Source organism: Taeniopygia guttata, chromosome 8 (genome assembly GCF_048771995.1).
Source record: "Taeniopygia guttata chromosome 8, bTaeGut7.mat, whole genome shotgun sequence".
Lineage (NCBI taxonomy): Eukaryota > Metazoa > Chordata > Aves > Passeriformes > Estrildidae > Taeniopygia > Taeniopygia guttata.
The window spans coordinates 19,194,730-19,216,471 of record NC_133033.1 but is presented as its reverse complement, the minus strand read 5'-3'; the positions used below and the strand labels follow the sequence as shown (position 1 = coordinate 19,216,471).

Here is a 21,742-nt window from a genome sequence, read left to right as displayed (position 1 = left end):
AAAGCCTCACTTTTGATGTCAGGACAGTTCAGTTTGCACATGTGTTCAGGGAACAGCTTTGAGACCCTTTCCACAAAAACACTGGCTCAGGGAAAGGCTCAAATGCTTCCATCCACTAAGCCCTTCATCAGGCTGAGGCAAAGGCCTGACTCAGCTCTCAGTCTCAAAATCACCATATCATGAATGGACCACAGGGACTCTCTACAGAGAAATGACCATGATCAGGCAATCCAAGCTTATATGAACTTTATCTCCCAAAATACAGAAAATACTCTGAGTAAAACAGCTGTGATCACATAGCCTTTCTCAAATTTGCCATCTATGCACAACTTCTAGCAACAATATATTCAGTGTGTTTCACTGTATTCAGATCTCTTCAGTGAATTAATTTTTTGAGTATTTGAAATATTTCACAGCTCACATTACTGTGTAACTACCACAAGATATTTAATACCTGGATATGCAGATTTTCTATATTCTGTTGCTGGGCGACTCCTTAAGTTTATATAATAGCTCTCAATGGGTTCTTCAACTTCTTTTTTAAAAAATAAGTTTACATGTGTCTTTCTTAAACTGCAGATATTTATGAAAATCATTCTGAATGGATATTGAAAGGGAAATGTCTAGCCTGAATTGGTGCACAGGCTCTAACAATCTGAAAAACTGTTTGCAGAGTTACAGTAGCTTTAATAAATACATCCATGTTGACACACACCCATAAATATATATCCCTTCAGTTTCAGTGCACACAGGGTTCCTTCGTAGCACTGCCAGAAGTCCTTAAGAAAAAGTAATTTACTTTGCTGAGGCAAATTCAGAAACTAAGTCCATAACCGCCCTGGGGAAAATGCAGTAGCCTGTCTCTCAGCAAACTTTATGCAAGTTTTCTCTTAAATAACTGCCATTAGAAATCCTCGCTCAGCACTTCTTTTACAAATAATTCTTACAAAGTAAAGCTGCCCCTATAGCACAATGATTTCTAGACTGTTTTTTCTGCTTTTTTTTCCCTCCCTACACTCAATATATGAGCAAGATAAATCGCTACAGAACCTGCAGCTCATTCTACTAGGGAGCAGTAGATTTAACAGCAAAGCCAAAAGAAGTCTCAAAATGTGCAATCCCCAATTTATCTTCTGTTCTCATCCAAGCAGCAATGAAGACATAGTGAGTCTGCCAAACCTGGGAGTAATGCAATAATTCTTGGTACAAAAACTTGTAAACTAACAAGAACACTGAGAAATGTGACTCTTCACAGCCTCAATGGTCTTTTATGAACAATAAAGATCTTAATAACGAGCTGTGCAAATAATGAAGTCTCTGATGTTGTAATTTATGAGAGATCAGCAAATCACAGGAGGTCCAGAAAGGTGTCTGGCACTTTGGTGAGCAGGCTGACAGCTCTGCCCCTTCCCCATGGACAAGTACAGAACTATTTACTAACAGGCTTGAGCATATTTCTGCCGAAGCACTGATGGAAAGTGGGGGAGTTATTTGTGCTCAGGCTTTTGCATTTCAGACAGGAAGACACTGATCTGCCTGGACTGAACTAATTAAGGGCTAATTGACTGTCTAGCACCTATATAGAGATAACTCACCCACGCCATCTCCCACTGGAAACTGCAATGACTATTAGCATAGAAAGGATTGTTTATTTCGTGGTCAGCATAAGACAGTCATAAGTATTTGTTAGTAAGAGCAGAAAGAGGGCAGATGAGGATATGGATGTTTTTAATGGATGATTAAATCTGGGTAGCTTGATCTCCTTTCATGCTGTGGATGTTGTGTGCTGCAGTCACGCCTCTTGCTGCCAGCCTGCACTGGGATGATAATCACTCACTATGAAAACTCATTAGCTCCACAGCAATGAGCCCTCCACTGCTGAAGCTTGGTGCTGTCCTCAGTACCATGGCAATGATCTCTAACTGGATGTCCCAAACTCTCCCTTCTCTGGTAGGACTAAATACCACCAGAATAACCACTTCAGATACTCTAGTAAGTAGCTGTTATATGTTGCAAGCTATCTTAATGCTGAATTAGTATTTAAGTGCCAGCAAAAGCATTAGTTTGTTGCCTTTTTGTACATCTCTTTTTTACCTACTAATCTTCCTATCATCTCTTAATGCATGCTTCTTTTTGGGCATCATAAAACTGCACATTGATGAGCATGTTGGGGTCTTACAATTAAAGGGAAGGTTTTGAAATAGTATCCTTAAATATGTAAGAACAAATGCCTTCATCTTGAACATGAAATGCTAAAAAGAATACAGCAATGTCTTTTCATTTGTCTAGACTGTTCTTCCTATTTTTAATGCTACAGAAAAATGCATTGTGTTGTTTAGAAAATTATATCTGGCATTACATTTATTTTTGAAAATTGGATAATGTTACCTAGTAACTATTCACTACATATGCAAAGTGTCTGATTCCTTCTTAGTTTTCTTTATTGGAATACAGTTAAACAAATAAATAGCTGTTAGAAACAAAATTAAATTGGTACTAGGGGGCTAGATACCAGAATTTTTGAAAGGGTGATAATGGGAATAACACAAATGACAGAAATATCATTTTTTAACATTGACGTTCATATGCAGCAGCCTCAGTTAATAAAAACCTACAGGAAAGCTGTGAATAGCTATGAACTCATGAGGAGCCTAAAGAGTCAAGTAACTTTACTTTAGAGGGAACACTATCCTGGTATCCATAAGTTATATTAGAACATAACTTTCCTCAATGCTTAGTAAAACACTCTTGTCAATGTAACTTTTTGTGTGACTGTAATCAGATGTTTACATAATAGTAGGTTATGTAAAATATAAATGTAACTGTAGTAGCTCACAATTCTCAAAACTCAGAATTTTGTAACTAAAAATTATGCATTTACTAATCAACATGGAATAATTGAATATATGCATGCAGGAAAAATATTGTTGTAGAAAATCACTGTATTTAGTATATAAATATTATTACTTCAAAATTAATTATGTTGTAAGAAAAATTCAGTTGTCTTTTAGAGCAGCAAGATGGGAATACAAAGAAAAGCTCTATTTTATTTTCCTTATTGAGACAAAATGTAATTGTCTCACTGAGTCACAGTATATATTGCTAGTTCTTATAGCTATATAAGTAGAAGTTCCCTATCACATTTACATCCAAGTTTAAAGTTGCAACTGAGTAACTACAAGATGCACACTAGTTTTTATTATATTAATATATATATATTACACACACACAAATATATGTGTTTGTACTGATATGTTCAGCTTCCAAGTAGTACAAAATGTCATGGAGCCCTTGGCTACAACATGGCACTGCTGATAGAAATGCCTTCTAAATATTATTTCAAGAATGCTCTTTTCACTCATTGAGTTGAGCTATATGCATTTTTTTTGTTTGAATAAGGGTAGCAAGAGTTCCAGTAGAGCAGGGAAAGTGATCATAAAATCTTGATTATCTGAGCTTGGCAACATCTGCCAAATAAAGAAAACATGAATTTCAGTCATGTAGGGTTCTTTTTACACAAAACTGAGCACCACAAATCTGGTACCTTTCTTAAAACTGTAGATGTTGGTTGAAAGACTTTATGCCCCAAGCGCTCAGTAATAGCAGGGTCATTGCTAACTGATTTTTGGCTGCCATCCAGAGTTCCCCACTTGGAGCTTCTCTAGTGAACTTTGCAGCATGAGCACTTCTCTAGAATTTCTCTCCTAGCACATACACAGCTCACAAATTGTGTATATTGTACAATGTAAAAAAAGGAAAAAACCTCCCAATTTCCTCCCTTCAGCTGGAAGAATTGTACAAGGATTTGGAGCCAGATAAAGGGTCTCCTCTTTTGAGCTCTGTTTCAGTACCAGAGTTGAAATTGCAAGACAAACTATCTTCAATTACTTCTTCAGAGGAGTCACTGTTGTGAAAAGCCTGTGTTCTTTTCTTACCTGAATCCACAGAGATTCTGGCACCACTTTAGAGATGAGGAACTCTGCAACTCCTGCACTAAGGTGCCAGGAAAGCATCAATATCAAAGCTTCCCAGTTTAAATAATCACTTTCTCTGCTGGCACTGAGTACAATTTTATATATAAATAGCAACTGATTCCAACTGTGTCCAGACCAAAATTACTTCAATTATATCCATTAGCATCTGTACCATGAAATTCATCACTCAGTGCAATATTAGAAAAGAATAAAGCACAGTATTAACTTTCAATTACAGTTTAAAAAGGAAGTTCAAAAACTGTTTCTTGTACCTATTAAGTTCCATCACTTGAATGCTTTCACTCATCTCATTATATTGTTTTCTGTCATCCCTACACTATTTCTGTACATCCCATTAAAGAGATACCAAATCCTACACAAACATTAAATGCAGTTCAGTATTACCCTGCTCTGCAAACAAATGTGATTTTTTTTTTTTTTTGCCTTTCTTTCTCAGTTGTGGTTGCTGTAAAAAAGAACAGATTATGAATTTCCAGTTTTCTACTATCCCAGTGAAGGACATGCAGTGTCTTAATGGCCCTGTGGTTTGCTTGCCATGAGCCCCACCATTCCCCTGGCCTAAGCATTTTTCCATCCCACCCTGAGCAAGCCCCTGGTTCCTCTGGCTAATGCAGTGGAAGCCCAGGGAGAACAGCTCCTGTGAGCTGCAGCTTCAAGAGCACACCTGTCCCCCACATCCAAACTGCTGCTGAGCCATTCCCACCCGTGAGTCACACACTGTGCTCTCCCCAGGCTCTATGTTTGTTCTTTCCTGTCTTTGTTGTTTCCGTGAGTCTAAAGTAAAAGTCATCCAGGCTGAAAGGACACAGTTGTTTTCTGCTGCTGAAAAACTGTAACTTCCCTTTGCAAAGAATTAAATCAGCTGGTTTGTGCTGAATCACAAGCAGAATACCATTCTCATCCACCCTGGAAACTGTGTGCTAAACTCCTCTAGAGAACTATTGCAAAGCTGTGAGAGATGGCAAAACTGGGAAACTGCCAAACTAATTAGTTAAGAGTAATAATTGTTGACTAGTAGGAACCTCATTGCAGACATGTACTGCAAAAATAAAAATAATCTGCTGCAGTGTTGTTTTCAAACAACAAAAAATCAGTTCCTTTGATTGTTATTATTTTGTTGTTTCAGACTCAGATTAGCCCCAAGGAAGGGTGGCAAGTTTATAGTTCAGCCCAGGATCCTGATGGCCGTTGCATTTGCACTGTTGTTGCACCTGAACAAAACTTATGTTCGAGAGATGCCAAAAGCAGGCAACTCAGACAACTACTAGAGAAGGTAAGTCTTCCCAAGAAATTCCTCCTCTTGGTCTTTAAACTTCCCATGGAAATCTACTGCTTTCCTTCTCAGTTAATGCACAATGAACTGATGAAGAGAGTTACCTGATAAAAATTGTTATTCAGGTTATATCCCCTATCTGTTTTCTCACCTCTGATTGTTATTTATCCGTTTTCCTTACATCACACCTTTCCCAAGCCAAGCATCTTCTCTTCGTCACTCTTCCCAAATTCTTTCTTACATACAACAGGACAGATTTTTCTGTGTAAAATCAGTTACAAATCTCACATCAAAATAGCTCAGGCATTTAAACTACAGCTTCTGCTTCGATCATATGAGACTGCTGAAGGTCATTTCTCATCTCTTATTAAAAAATAATGAGAGAGACAAAAAGCATCTTGAAAGCCAACTGTGTAGAGCATAAACAGGTCTAATTTTTTTATCGTTTCTTTTTCTCAAATTTATTTATTCATTTTCTGATGGTGCAAATTTTCCCCAACAGCCCAATTCTTATCCAGTATTATCCACTATTGCATATGGTGAAACCAATGAAGTCTTGTTTTGCATCAATAGAAAAATGCTGCAGCTATGAAAACACAAACATTTTGCATTCTCTGTATAAGTAAGCAAGGTTATAGTTTCCGTATCACAGCCTGTGGTACAGAACCTGAGGCCTGAGAGAGTGCTTGAATAGCAGCAAAAATCAGCATAAAATGTAGACTTGAAAATACATTTTTAGCGCACAATTTTTAGTATTTTTCTAGCTATAGAAAAATCATTCCAGTGTTAATATAGTGCCAGATCCCCACAGATCTTTTTGCTCTGTGCTTTCATGAAATTCAGAGAGACTGGGTTTAAGTTGACAGAGCCCATAACATGAGATGAATGGAGAGGACATAGATGGAACAGCAGAGAGAAAAGGAGCTGCCTCCTCTCACGGAGTCTGTTTACTTGAGAAAGGAACACTCCAGTCTTTGCTCCAGCATACTCCCCAAATACTCAAATATTACTTAAAAAAACCCTTTATATTTTGAGGTGGGGGCTGGAGGGGTGTGAAAAAATCATAGCATCATTTTAGAGCTGTCACAGAAATGAACCTCAATCACAGCCTCTCAAAGCTATTTTCTTATGATTAGGACTGTGGCAATCATGTGGCAAACACCTCTCTGGTGACTGACACAGCCCAGTTTATCTTTGGAGAGTCTTATGAATGCCTTATATTGAATGATTCTATAAATGCCTACTAACAAGGAAAGTCATGCTCCTCATACCAACCAAAATCTCCAAATTTCAGTCCTGTCCCTGCCAAAGTGCCTGGAAGGAAGTATATGCTATATGAGCACCTTCTGAACCACAGTCACATCTACTACAGGTCTCAAAGTAGACTATTGCCTGACAGCCTTTCCTGACCCCAGTGAAAATTATGTTTAAAGGATCTCTCTCTCTCTCTCTTTAGCTCTAAGTAGTCCAAACAATCTTTGGCTTCAAGGCCTCTCCCTGTTCCCCAGTATTTGTACCGTCATCAGTTAGGGAATTTAGAACTGAACCATGGTAGAAATGACTCACAGCTAATTGACAGAAGTGCATTTCATTGCCTGACATTTAACCAGGAATAAAAGCAAAGCAACAAAAAGTACATTTAGAGAATGTTCTTCTTTAACAGGTTCAGAATATGTCCCAATCTATTGAAGTTTTAAATCTACGGACTCAGAGGGATTTCCAGTATGTTTTAAAAATGGAAACGCAAATGAAAGGGCTGAAGGCCAAGTTTCGGCAGATTGAAGATGATCGGAAGACATTAATGACAAAGCACTTTCAAGTAGGTCCAACTTTTACAGTAACTTCCAAGCCTGCTGGAAACAATGTACTGAGTAACAATGCATGGACAGCTATGGTCTCAGCTCAAAAGGCTCCTACAAGAACACCATTTAAAAGAAAAGCATAATAAATCTTCCTTTATGATGATAATCTTTTGCTTTGTTCTATTTAATTGTAATAGGGAGGCATTATTAATTATTAAGTCATTAGAGAAATGTCACTATAAACAGATTCCTGTTCTTTCTGTATCAATTTGCATGTCATACTGAGAAATTTATATTCATTCAAGCTCCAGTGCTAAAGGGTGAGATCCAGTGGAATTAATAGCAAACAAGTAAGAGTTCTGTGCTCATACTGTTCCATGACATTTACTGCAGTTGAAGGGAAGAAAGGCTATAATAAATCAGTTTATTGTAATTTTTATCCAGTACAATTAAGATCTAATTTCATGTCTGAAGATCTGCTGTTTTGAATTTGGGATGGGGAGGAGAGCAATCATTCCCAGTCACATTTGTCTGATTAAAAAAAAAGACTTCCGCTGAATTTTAATGACAACAAAAACCACAAGCCAATCCTTTTGTGAGGAAGAAGGGTTGCAGTTATTTACAAGTAACGTTCTGTATTCTGAAAATGCTACCTGATGTACTCTTCAGGAGAAAAATATTTCAAGAGCATATTTAAATTCTTTAAATATAGTCTGATAAATTGATCTTTCAAGACTGCGAGACCACAAAATAGGTGCTAGAAAATACATTCCAAGGATTACATTATGTTAAGCAAATATATATTTTTTGAAGTGTTTCTGAAAGTTCATATAAACCTAATTTTCCAATTGGTACTAGAGTTAAAGACCTAAATAATTACATAGTCAAGAGGTCTAGGGTTTTTTTTCAGAGCCACTGAATATCAAGTGGGTCTTAATAACATCAGGAATTAAGTACACTAATGATCTGACTACCAAGCTTTATAAATTATATCACTTTTTGAGCACATTCTCTGAGGTTTTTAGTTAATAGAAAATATCTATCATCACTTTTTTTTTCCCTTTTATCCCTTATTGCTACAATAACAATGCATTTGCATAATTCCATTGTATATCCTTTATTCTTATTTTAGTTTTCCTTGGGAATAAAATACCAAAATTTGAATGTCTGATACACAATATCAGAGGTGTACTCCAGTACACCTGGAGTACCAGAGGAATACTCCAGTGCTCTAACCTGTTAAATATTCAGTATTTCTATTGGCCAGTCATTTACCTTCAGTTTGACAGTTTGCCAGGAGTATAAAACAGAGTTCCAGCCCATTCAGTCACAAAATAATTTAAAAGGTCAAAATAATACAATATGCTGCTCTGAAATTCAGGTTACTCAAATTTCAGTGCTTTATCTTTTCTGAGACAAAGAAATCATGTTGGATATAATATAACCCTTCATATCAACTGCCACAAAGTGCCAGAACACATCTACCAACTATCTGTGTAGCAACAGAAATTAGCTCTTGTACCACCCATTGCAGCAACAAGCTCTGGAGAGTCAGCAGAAGTCAATTGGTTTTTTATCATGAAAATACTAGAATCAACTTTATATGATATACTAAAGTGAGATGTTCTAAATCTGTGTTTTCATGCTGGCCAGAACCAAGGAGTACAAATTTAGTCCAGATCACACTTGAGCATACACTCAGTCTATACTTCACTTTATGCCGGGCAGGAGGTACCTGATTGCCACAAAAAGTTACAGCAAGTTTGCTCAAATATGATACAATATCTGGTATAAATCCAATCAGGAATATATTACTTTCACTAATTCAAACAGATTTTATCTTCCTGAGTTGGCCATTCACTGTCTCACCGAACGGAAGCCTAAGTTCATAACTTCAAAATGAAGTAACAAAAACTATGGTTTCTGGAGCTATGCTTTCTCTGTCACAAAGCCTGCTTCCCTTGTCATCAAGGAAAAAATTACTACTCATTTTAACAGTCATAAAGTAGATTTAGATTAAGATTTTATTAAAAACAGTAAATAAAAATAGATTAATTGTAAACAAAAGGACTTCATTTCTTTGTGCCCATTTTGGTAACTGCTGCTATAATGTAATTGGAAGACCCCTTGAGAACAGAATCATCAAAATACTATGAAATCTATATATAATGACATATCTGCTACATTTCAGTAAAGCAAAATCTTTTCACTACAAGGATTCTTCGAGGTTTTTTACAGAATAATAACAAAAAACAACTTCATACAATTAGTTTAAAGTAAATTTAGTAAAGCCCCTATTATTAGTGCTTTTAAAAGAACAATTAAGAAATGAAAGATGGGCAACCAATATATGCTACAGATTAATACAAATTTTCAAAGTATGAGTCACAAAAAAAATCTGAGAAAAGAGCAGTCTGAGATTTCAAGGTGGAGCCTTACTTTCTTCAGTCAATGTTTAAGAATAGGATTGGCAATGCAACAACAACTGCACATGGCAAAATGTTCATCTTCTTATTAAAGACACACTTGGGGTGGTTTCTATCCCCTGGATGGAAAGTCAGTGGGTTTGGTTCAGATCATTTGAGGACAGCTCTTTATTTTCAATAGAAAGACTATTGTCTCTTGCATTTCATCTACTGCTTACTACCATTAAGTCCAAGGTGTCTGAGACTTTCGCAGTAACTAATAGTAGATCTGTAACTAAAATAATAATTTTCAAATTGTTTTAATAATCAGGCATCAATATTGCATTAAAGGAAATTAGGGGATTGAACTCCTTTAAACATCTCTAATGCACATATGATTGCCTTTAACAGGAGTTGAAAGAAAAGATGGATGAGCTTCTGCCACTGATCCCAGTTCTGGAGCAATACAAAACTGATGCCAAGTTGATCACACAGTTCAAGGAGGAAATTAGGAATCTGTCTACTGTGCTCACTGGGATTCAGGAAGAAATTGGTGCTTATGACTATGAGGAACTACACCAGCGTGTAGTCAATTTAGAAACCAGGCTTCGTGACTGCATGAAAAAGCTCAGTAAGTTAACAAGTTCATGGGAAGTTTGGTCCCTTGGCTGTGCATTTTTAGTTGTCTCTCTTTAGAAAAAATAAGGTTTGGGGGGAGGGGTTATTTGTTGGTTTCTTTGATGAAAGACTGCATTATATTCAGATCTGTGCTACCCTAATAAAAGACAAGAGTAACTCAACCTAAGGTCAGTTATACCATTCTAAGTACATGACATAATGTAATGCCTTACTGTATACAGAAGGAATTTGATTAAAAATTATAACAGCAAATTCAAAATCTGCAGTTTAAACCACTTGGAGAGTTACAAATATTCTTTCAAAAAAGCTCAGACAGACAATGCTACTAGAGTCATCTTCGGGCTGTCAATGTGAAAAAAAAAAAAAGTAGTGAAAAGTAGAATGGAATCAGTTTTGAGATGTCCACATCATAACCCTAGCATCTTGCTGTATCACCTGAGAGGCCACTCTGACTGTAATATCTTTAGCCTGTAATATTAGTGCTAAGGAGATCTCCCATTCTCCAATTAGCATTACAATCTAACCAAACTTCATATCTAACTTAAAAAGACCAAAGCATAATTTCTGCGGAATGCACAGCAGCAATCCATTGCTACTGCTGCACCAGGTCAGGCCACCTCCACCTCAGCTGCTCCCATGCTGCCTTTAGAAATCAAATGTTGAGCATTTTTGAAATTCAGCATTAGCTCAGTATCAGCTACTAAAACTAAGGGCCTGAAGGATCAATATCAAGTGTCAGCCTCTACTTCCATCAGGGATAGGCAACCTGCTTTACAAACACAATGCAGTCCTCTCTCTTCCCAGTCTATCCATGCATTTGGAGATTTCTGAATGGATCACTATTGCAACTGGATAACTACAGGAAACAATCTAACCCCTTCATGAAAAATAAACACTTTAGAATTTAACACTAAACATGAATAAACTTGAAATTGCAAGATTTAGTCCTGAGGACTAAACTACCCAAGACATTAAATATCTTCTTAACTGGATAGGCAGAGCCTCCTTATTTTTGTGATGCAGCAGAATGAAAAAAATCTAGGTTAAGTTAGCCTCTTAAATAATTTATTTCTTTATTTTATTCTGGAAATAGCACAGCGGTGATGTGCTAAAATACATGAAAGACTTCTTCAAACAGAAATTCCTTATGATCCTATCTTCCCCTCAGTACACACACAAAATAGCACATTACTGCATTGACAGAAGGCAGTGAGGAGAAAACAGCTGTGTTGCAATACTGCAGCAAACAAGAAAATTCCTGTGAATAAACAGTATTTTCTGATAATGAGTGTTCCAGTAAGTTATTAGATATCAAAAATCATCAGGTTAACAAGTATCTTGGTTTTTTTTGCTTTTACAGCATCTTGTTACAGGAGTTAGTGAAGCAATGAGTGTGAGCTATATTTTGTACAACAGAATTACTAGGTGCATTGACATTCTATCTACCCTGAATTCCTGCAACACATTCTAATCTCTTGATGTACGTAATGAAAAAAAAAATTAAAATTATATACATTATCAGTAGAGAGAAAGTTTTTGTATAAAATAAATTATTAAGCATACCCATTAACAAAAGGGAGTGGACCTTCTCAAGATGTAACACAGATTCATTCATCCTTATTGGCGTTATTCCCTGGTCTTAGATGCTTAAATTATTTTTATGGTCCCCTACTAATGGACTGGCTGTTTTTCTGGCCTATCTCTATGTACCTTTTGAAGTACAAACAGCCTCAGTTTGGCTTCCTGGAACTGCTGAAGCTGGGGCTGTGTGTTCAGACCAGAGAGCACGAGGGGAAAGCAGCTTTCCTGCCAACACCTCTTTGTGGCCACATTGGCCATGCTGGAGATGACCCAGCTGTGCCTGTCCATGCCAGCCTGACAATCAGAAGCCAATGGCCCCAGTGTGCCACAGGATCTGGCTTGAATCTTCACAGATTTTGTTGCACTTCACAATAAAATTTTGTAATCAGTGTATGGAATAACTACTCTCTATTCTTCTCCCTAGCAGGTGTTTTTCAGCAGTATAATGCATTATTTATATTGTCCTGGCCACTTAAAAGGGTTCTTCCATCTGCACAGGCAACACTTTCAACGCTCATTACAGTACACTAAGCATTATCTTACTCTCACTGAGGTTTAATAATTATCACAACAGTTGTGATGACTGAATTTTGCTCCTTCTCTTTGGAATAAGAGAAAACTCAAGATTAAGCTGCTGGGAAATTAGTTGACAAAACTTTCAAAGGGTGCATGCAGCTAAACACATAGGAATAGAGTGCATTTGATTACACACCCCCCAAATTCACATGGAACTAGGCATGTGTGGGTCCTTTGCTGATAGTCCTGTAAGTCATCGGTATTTACAAGAGAATGCAGGTTGCACAGTATGCTTTGAACCCTCCTATTCTTGTCATGACATGTTTATGAAGTTGGGTTAAAACTTACATGGGTAGCATTCATAGAATACTCTGACATATAACTAGATATATATCGGATTAAGGTCTGCCTGCATCTGATTATAATGTAGACTCTGAACAATATTTTACAGAAACATTTTTTGTTAAAAATTCAAATGTAGAATATTCTATGTATCCAAAGAAGTTCTGTTACATCAGTGGCAGAGGAGCTATTTGTGCAGGCATGAGACAATTGATTGCAGTGGTACTACTACTTCCAAAGCATCCTTCCTTTTGGGATTTGAAGAACTTTACAAATATCATTTAGTATAAAACTGGGCAATAGAAATATAGATTCTTATCCCTATTTTGTAGATGAAGGAACAAGGAGCCCAAAAGTATAAACAAATTTTCTAAAGATTGCACAGCAAGTCATGGCACTTATGCAGAAAAATTCAGGGACTTCCTCTCAGCAAACCCTAATAACTATATTATAGTGCATCTGGATTCATATTTTTCAGGGAACTAGACATACATTAATTAAGAACTAACTCTTCATTCACTCATTTTAGTCCATTGTGACAAATTTTACCATAAGCAGAGAAGTGCAAGCAGTAAACCACTTGGAACGCATTTGTGCAAGTGCAAAAATACCTCACTTCATTTTCCCTTATTTATTACCTACCAAAAAAGAAAAACCATAATAATGATGCTTATGAACACATCAAGAGAATGTTGTGGTTTTATTTCCCTTACCAGTCCTTCTACAAATGATACACTCAGTTGCTCTGTATGGCAGCCACCAATATTCAGTCATGTCATAGAGAATGGGACTTTCTACCCATTTCTAGCTATTCCAAAAGAGCTCCTCTCCAGCTGCACTATCACAGCCTTCTCCTGGTACTTGCTCACTTTGGAGCTTTCCAGACACATTCTGCCTCATACTTTCATATCCCACAGGCTGTACCAAAGTACATCTATTTTCTCTGCTAATGGTCACTTCATGCTCAACTTCTTCCTTAATATAAATAAATACTGGAAATCATGAACAGACTTGGAAGAGTCCACTGCACAGAATTGTTACAGGAGAGGAATCAAGCCAGAAATATCTTGATTCTACATGTGATGTTTCTTGTACAGGGCAGTTTAGGATCTAAACACTATGATTGGGATTTTCCAGCTACTACAATCAGTTATGGCTGGGACTTGCTAATGTAGGGCAGCTGCTTCTTCCAAATACAAGGAAAAGAGACTGAGAGCTTCTAAAAATCCCACTGCTTTTCTGTGTAACCCCATCTGAACCTCTTAGGGAAGGAAAAAAAAAAAGCCTAAAGTATCACATTTTCTTAGAGCACCTGAATTTCTTCACAGGTGCTAGAATAGAGATATATTTGACCTAACTTTTTTACTAGCATCTCTTACTTCTATCAGGGAATCAAACTGCTATAAACCAAAACTTTTCATATGTTCCCTTCTGCCAGGAAAGAAAAAAAAAAAAAAAAAAGCAAGCAGATCTATGGGTCTCTGTTTAATGAGGAAGGGAAAGAAAAATGGGACCTACTATAGGGCAGGAGGGACAAAAAGTCCTCATGCTTCTTACAAAGTGCTCTGTTCTGTTATGCCAAAAAGAGAAGCTTTGTCACTTTTTGAGTCAGCCCCCCAGCTATACAGCAGCTCTCCTAGGATTCTTCCATTCTTGATCACTGCATGCTGCCTGGGAATAAAAATTTGATCAGGAACACACCCTGACTCAAACTACTGATCATTTAGTGGCTGACATACGTTATCTCTTTTCACATTGAACAGCATCTCAATACATTTTGAGATTATTCTCTAAAAGCATCTAACTCCTGTGACAGGGATACACAGCTCTTTCATATAGTTTAAATTAAATGAAGGCTGAAGAAGTTCATTAATTATTAACAATGTGTAACTATTAATCAGCAAGCCATACATTCAGGATAAATACAATATAACAGAGGAATCACAGTACTAAGACTTCAGCATACAAATCTCTGAATTGCTCTCTAACCTCCAAAAGCTCCTCACACACAGAGCAGCACCCTAACAGCCCCAGAGGTGTGTGCACACCCCACAGGGACTCAAACACTGCCTGCTTTTACCCCTGTCCCACTGCAGCTCTGGGGCCTGGAGCTTGCTGTGTGCCCATGCTGCTCCCACCATGCCCTGGCACTGCCGAGCCCAGCTGGGATGTTCATGCACCTGCCCTGCCTCGGGGAGCCCTCACATCTCTGCCAGGGGCTCTTCCATAGGTTTTGCTCATTCAGAAGCAAAATTTCACAATTCATTATGAGTCCACTTTTAGCTTTCGGATTTCTTTTTCTCATAGAAGAAACAGTGCTTCAGATTCCAAATTCTTTTTATGCTTCCCCACTAATTGCAATACTGTGTTGTAAAGGCACCAGTTAGTATTAGCATACTTTATAACTCATGCATTCACTGTATTTTAATTATCCTAGAAACCACAAGTTCAGGAGTAGTTGTTATTCTGATTCCTTTCTGCTTATTAGTTTTCTGATAACGCATTCCAAATTAAGTATTCCAAATTAAAACTCAGACCTTCAGAAGGGTTATCTCCTGCCCATTTCTGAAACTATTTACTAACAGACCACCTAAAAATAAAAGTATTCACCTTGATAGGTTGTAGTCATCTACCTTTCAAGCTAATAGCAGTTCATGCTGTAGAAAAAGAGCACTCAGCACACAATGCTAGGAGCCTACTTACAAAAAAAAAAAAAAAAACAATAAAAAATTATGTCCTATCATAAACAAGTATTAAAAACCTATAAGATTCTTTAAAATGGGAAATTCCAAAAATATCTTCAAACTACTGCAGCCTATATGGATTGAGATATGTCTCTTAATAATGTCTCTTAATTGACCCAGAAAATAGACACAGCCTACCCTGCTCATTGAGGTCTCAGCATGCATTCAGTTATCTTCACTTCCAATACATCCAACTTCCCTGGCTGTGAACAGCTACCCAAGCAGCCTCTGAGTTTTCACCACAGCATTAACCCCATTCTAAGTGACCCAAATAGGCTGGCATGATACATTCCAGTTACAGAGTATAAAATTCATACTTGATGTGCCTCTCCATTTTGAGCTGAATAAATTCAATCTCAACACCAGATACTGTTTGTTTTCTACTTCTCAGTATAGCACAACCATGTAGCACAGAGAAGCACATACTTTTAAATTTAAAAAATTGTTTCACTTCTTTTTACATCTTTTCCTTAAAAACATGCTATTCAACGTGCACACCACTGTGTGATATTAAATCTTGGTAAACACATGAATTCCACCAGGAGGTTGTTGCCAATAGATATCTTATTAATGTCCCCTAAAATATAGATTTTTGAGTTGTTAGGAAGGTCAGCATCTGAGATGGTATTGACTTTCATTATTTCCTCCCAGGCAGCCAAATAGATTTGAAGCCAACCAATACAGCCAAGCTTGCTAAATAATTCTCATACTCATTTCTTCAGGCAGCCTCCACTTCAGTACGGAAAGAGCCATGTGTGTGCCAGGGGCAGCTGGGCACAAGCTTAGAGTACAGCAATGTTGTATGTCCAAGCTCATTTGTGTGTCTGCCCTTCACCACCTTGTTACCCTGGCCAATGGAAAATTGAAACATCCATCAATCCCAGCTTTGTGCTGAACTTTCTGATGGCAAAAGAGTCAGGGTTGGAGAATTATGTCTTCATTTCAATTATTATTAAATGTTCTCCACTTCAGCTCAGAAGATATTTTAGCAGCTGTATTTTAGCTTATGCCCAAAGACTATAACTGCTTCAAAAGATGCAAATACAAAAATATAAACCAATACAATTTTACATGTATATTTTTGCATATTTATATTACTCTACAATATGGACAAGTTCCTCCTGTGAAGGTGACAATTAATCTTCAACATAAGCCTGAATCCCCTGGAGCCACAATGTAATTTGGAGCATTTGGTCTTGTGCTCTAACTGACGTCAAGGAGAGCTATGCATTAATGCATTTGGGTTGTTTTTTTTTTATTTCAGCATGTGGCAAATTGATGAAAATTACAGGCCCCATTACAGTGAAGACATCTGGAACCCGATTTGGAGCCTGGATGACGGATCCATTGGCATCAGAGAAAAATAACCGAGTATGTTAAGGCACTATCTTTGTGTCCTGGAGTCTTACTTGCTTTATTTTAATCTTTTAAAATATATTTTCCTCTAGGAAGTTACATTCCTGAGCATGTTTTTCTACTTCAGTCATTTTCACACTCAAACATCTCCAGAGAAAAAGCGACAGTATTTTTGGAAAAATATCCAAAGACAAAAGTTATCTAAGCACTTTTTGTGCCATTTATTTCAACTTTTTCAGGGTTGACAAATATCTATCAGAACTAACAACCCAATTTTTTTTTTTTATTTCCTAACATATTTAATTGTGCTTTAAGAACCAGAGTAATCTAAAACATCGACATTTTTATCCAAGAACAGGACCCATAATGCAGCACAGGATTGGCAGGATTAGGGCCCCATATAGGCTCTAGTCAGATCATTTGCTCTATCATATCCAAGTTATGTTATTGTTTTGTTATTTGAATCTCCAATAGGATCTCAATTTGGCTACAGTTTTGAGAACATGCTCTCTGCATCAAAGAGCTCTAGAAGTCAAAACACTAGGTTTCATTTGTATGAAACCCACAACATTAATTATTTGTCTCTAGAAATTCCTTTAAGCAAGCACAATATAGCAGAGGCCCAAGCACTGAATGACTATTAACTGTAGTTAGTAACAGTTGTGTTGAGAGTTCACCTGTACAGGTAAGTTGGATTCAGAAATTCAAGAGTTCCTCCTGCTTTTGTAACAGGAATGTGGGGAATTTTTCACTTTCATAGCCTGCTGCACAGCTAAAACTTGTTTTCCTTCATTTTCTGCAAGGTGTTCCTGTAGTGGTTTTGGTTGGCCAATTTAAGATTTCTCCAGTTTTAAGACTTCCCAGCCAATGCACCAAAGAGCGTGGCAGGTTTCAGTGCTGGCCAAGCACCAATACACTCACTTCCTGCTGTGAGATAGCATTAGGAGAAAGGCAAAGCAGGCTCAAAACTTTAAAAGTGTAAAAAGAAGATTTTATTAACAGTAACTAAAAGGAAAAAAAAAGTAGTAGGAATCAAACCAAATCCTTCAGAACACTTCTCCTCACCCCACAACCTTTTCTTTCCCACTGACAATGTAAAGAAATAAAACCTAAAATTTCCAGTCAATTTACCACCTTTAAAATAGTCTTTCTTCAGTTCACTGATGGAGAGAAGTTGCTCTTGTTAATGTTAGGGAGACTTCTCCACAAGAGGAAAAAAAACACTGACACCAAACCGTGACACTCCTTTATGCCCTATATCATGATCACATAGCATACACTGTGTTCAAGATGGTCACTCCCAATCTTTGTTTCCTCTCCAGGTCTGGTACATGGATAGTTACACTAACAATAAAATTGTCCGTGAGTACAAATCAATCGCAGACTTCGTCAGTGGGGCCGAATCAAGGACATACAACCTTCCATTCAAATGGGCAGGAACCAACCACGTTGTCTACAATGGCTCCCTCTATTTCAACAAGTACCAGAGCAACATCATCATCAAGTACAGCTTCGACACGGGGCGGGTGCTGGCGCAGCGTAGCCTGGAGTACGCCGGCTTCCACAATGTCTACCCTTACACCTGGGGTGGCTTCTCTGATATCGACCTGATGGCAGATGAAATTGGGCTGTGGGCTGTGTATGCCACCAACCAGAACGCAGGCAACATTGTCATCAGCCAGCTGAACCAGGATACACTGGAGGTGCTGAAGAGCTGGAGCACGGGCTACCCAAAGAGAAGTGCTGGAGAATCCTTCATGATCTGTGGCACCTTGTATGTCACTAATTCGCACTTAACAGGAGCCAAGGTCTACTATTCCTACTCCACAAAAACCTCCACTTATGAGTACACAGACATTCCTTTCCATAATCAGTATTTTCATATATCCATGCTTGACTACAATGCAAGAGATAGAGCTCTCTATGCCTGGAATAATGGACATCAAGTCCTGTTTAATGTCACCCTTTTCCACATCATTAAAACTGAGGATGACACATAATTTTATTTCCCTTACCTCCCTCAAAGCAGTCTCATTTGTGATTAACTCTTAAAGCATCCATCTCTCTCAGTTCCTTTTAATTTCTTTCTTCATTAAACAAAAGCAACATTTTCTACTATGTAATGCATCTCAAATATGGCTGAACCTGTCAAAAATGACCTGTCAGAAATAAAAAGCATCTTAACTCATGATTCTGCAAGGTCTGTCAAGACCTTGTCTTGAAAAGCACTAAGGAGGATTTAAATGGCTAAAGACAGTTTTTAAAAGATTATGATCTGCCTTATTTTAGAGTCAGAGACTAATGGTGGCTTAAATGCATGAATGTCTTTTTTTACCTCATTTTTTGTTTTAATATATTGCTTAACTTCAGGAAACATTTCAGTAGTGTCAGACACATATTGCACATTGTATTTTTTTATTTATTCCGAAAGAAAGATTTAGTAGGAATTTAATTTTCTTAGACAAGGCATATGATTCATTTCGCCATCATCCAATTTCAGATGTGGTGCTGTACAGTATGTTTTTAAATCTCCTGCAAACATTTTATCAACAGTATGTATTTCTACCATTGTAACCACCATTGTGCAATTGTATCTCTTCACTTATGTGAAAGTAAACTAAGTACTATTTTTTATAAAATATATTGAAGCTTAATTGCAATTCTGGCTACGAGTCAATTGAAAGTGGTAAAAATCTGATAAAAGGTTGTTATTTCTGAGAAAGACCAGTAGTTTCTCAGATGCATGATTTCTATTCTCAGCTTTGCTTCCTAGATCCCCTCTTCAACAGCGCTGCTTACTGGCACATTTGCAACTTTGAAGCTTCACACCAGTTCCAGCTTTACAATTGTTTGCTCTGCCCAGTTTTTATCTCCTGCTGCTGGCTTCTCTCTCTCTGTCTTTTTCTCCTACTTTCTTCCCTTCCACCATTTGACTGCCCTTGTTTATGCTTATCCCTGCTGTGAATTTTACAAGCCAGAAGCTGGAAGGGGCTGGTGCCCACCAGCTGAGAGTGGGAGTGCATCCCGTGTTATCCCATGTTTGTGCTGCTCTGGGGCACTGCAGAGCAGTGGTAAAAGCCAAGCTGCTCTGCATCTGCCCATCTTCTTATTCATTATAGGAGAACATTTATCTGTTGACAAAACTCTTCTCTGGGATGGCAGTAATCACAGAAAATACACCATGGAAGGTGCAAAGCCCAGATGATCAGTGTGGCCCCTGCTATTCACCAAAATTCTTGTTAGGGAACAACGTCAAGGCCAAGCTCTTGCAAAGAGGTTTGGGGCTTGCTGGCAGGAGAATTGCTACACACAAATGGATGCCTTCAAGAAACAAATATTTCTGAAAGCTGTGTGGGTTGCTGTACTGTCTGATTAGAAACTGGGGGGCAGGGAGAGGTGTGCATAATTGAGAAAAATTGAATGAGGTGCTATGTGTCTCTTTTGGCAAAAATAGAAAGAAAGTAACATTAAGCACTAGTAATCAGTCTTTTTTAATAGCTGGGCTCTAACATAATGGTAAAAGACAGGTATCTGAAAAATTCTATGAAAGCTGTGTTCCTCACACTCTATGAGTTTCTATTTTTATATCCATTGAAATTGAAAAGCCAGATTTTTTTTTGCTGGTTCTTCTAATGTACCAGCTGAGACCACCTAAAAGTCTCATTAATGTTTTCGTTATTATAAATATATGCATCTATATATGTTTACAAGTATGCTTTATAATACAAGCCCATGTGAAGCTCAACAAATTGCGTTATTTTTCATACCAGTTTCAAAACAAAAAAATGCTAATAAGTTTTTAAAAATTGACAAAGGAGGCAATAAACCAAAAACAAACAACAAATTATATAACAACATGACCAGAGAAAAGTTACTTTCTTGCTCCCCCTCTCCCCCTTTCCTGTCTAGATGAAATGGTAGCTGTTATTCCATACAATCAGTTACACAGAATTTGGACAGACTCCGTTCAGCTGAATAGACAAATCACTTCCCTCCTGTAACTGACTTTCCTGTATTGACAATGAAACCTCCTCTGTGACATGTGAAAATGTATATAACTACTCATTAAAAAAGGTATTTTATGTCATACAGGGATGTTTTATGAAAATGGAGTATGTTCAGATTTTTATCAAACCCCATAAAACAAACCTCAATCTTTCCCCTGTACAGAGTAACTTCAACAAGAGAGTTTTTTTCAACCAGTATAGCATATGTAAAAACATTAGTAATTAGATTGAGAAATTAAACTTTTTTCTACTGTATCATCATAAACTAGAAGAATAGTCACGATCACTTTATCTGAAAACAATTATTACTACCGTGTTTATTCATAAGAATTTCATACTGTGTAATTAGCATACATACAGTAGTACAGGTTGATAACAGTTCTTACAGTAAGATTACTCTCACCTGACTTCAGTACCATTTACAGGGTAACACACTCCCAACAGTCAAAGGAAAGAAAAACCCTACTACAGCGTGCTAGAGATGGATGGAAAAGAGGGGTAGCAAAAGCACCTTTGTAAGGTGGTTTGTTGAACCAAGATAAATCCTGCCCTTCTAAATTAGTAACAAGGTTTATATTGGATTCCAATATTTAAACATGAAATAACAGCTTCCATACAATCAATGCAAAACATGGGAAGGCATTATCAAGTAACACAGAACAGGAGTCCTAAATTTCACCAAGCTGTACTGGCAGCAGAGAGGGATGCAGACAACCCCTAATCTCCTCCAGGAACACAAGTTGCCAATCCTCCAGGCATCCTGGCCTGAGGGAGCCTAAGGAAGGTGAACAATGCACACCACAAAGCCCACAGCACTCTCCCTGGAATGGACTAACTACTCCCCAGGACAAAATGGGCAGAACAAACCTTCCCAGAGAAAGCTTCCTGCACAGTAATGATCTTCTAGAGTCCCTTCTGGCAATTTGTGCCAGTGAGTAGCTACCAAGCCTGCTGTTACAAAGGCTGTGCAGCCTGCCCTGCTTGTCACAGTGTGCCCAGCAGACCCCTGGAAGTGTGATGTGGAACCTCCCCAGCACTGTAAGGACTGCTAACAAAAGAAGAGATGTAATTCCAAAAATTAA

The 21,742-nt window shown here is 37.6% G+C and overlaps 1 protein-coding gene across 2 annotated transcripts in view; it reads left to right on the top strand.

Annotated features, from left to right (window-relative positions):
- OLFM3 (olfactomedin 3) overlaps positions 1-20,740 on the top strand; it is a 50,739-nt gene extending 29,999 nt beyond the window's left edge. Inside the window, exons 1-6 of one of the 2 annotated variants that reach the window (XM_030279270.4) lie at positions 1,699-1,992; positions 5,122-5,268; positions 6,932-7,087; positions 9,887-10,106; positions 16,562-16,668; positions 17,976-20,740. In XM_030279270.4, coding sequence (XP_030135130.1) covers positions 1,864-1,992; positions 5,122-5,268; positions 6,932-7,087; positions 9,887-10,106; positions 16,562-16,668; positions 17,976-18,653 — 1,437 coding nt within the window. In that variant the 5' untranslated portion in view covers positions 1,699-1,863 and the 3' untranslated portion in view covers positions 18,654-20,740. Of the gene's footprint in view, positions 1-1,698; positions 1,993-5,121; positions 5,269-6,931; positions 7,088-9,886; positions 10,107-16,561; positions 16,669-17,975 lie in introns of those variants that run through there. The other variant, XM_002186979.7, reaches the window with a different exon arrangement.
- Positions 20,741-21,742: the final 1,002 nt, after the last annotated feature.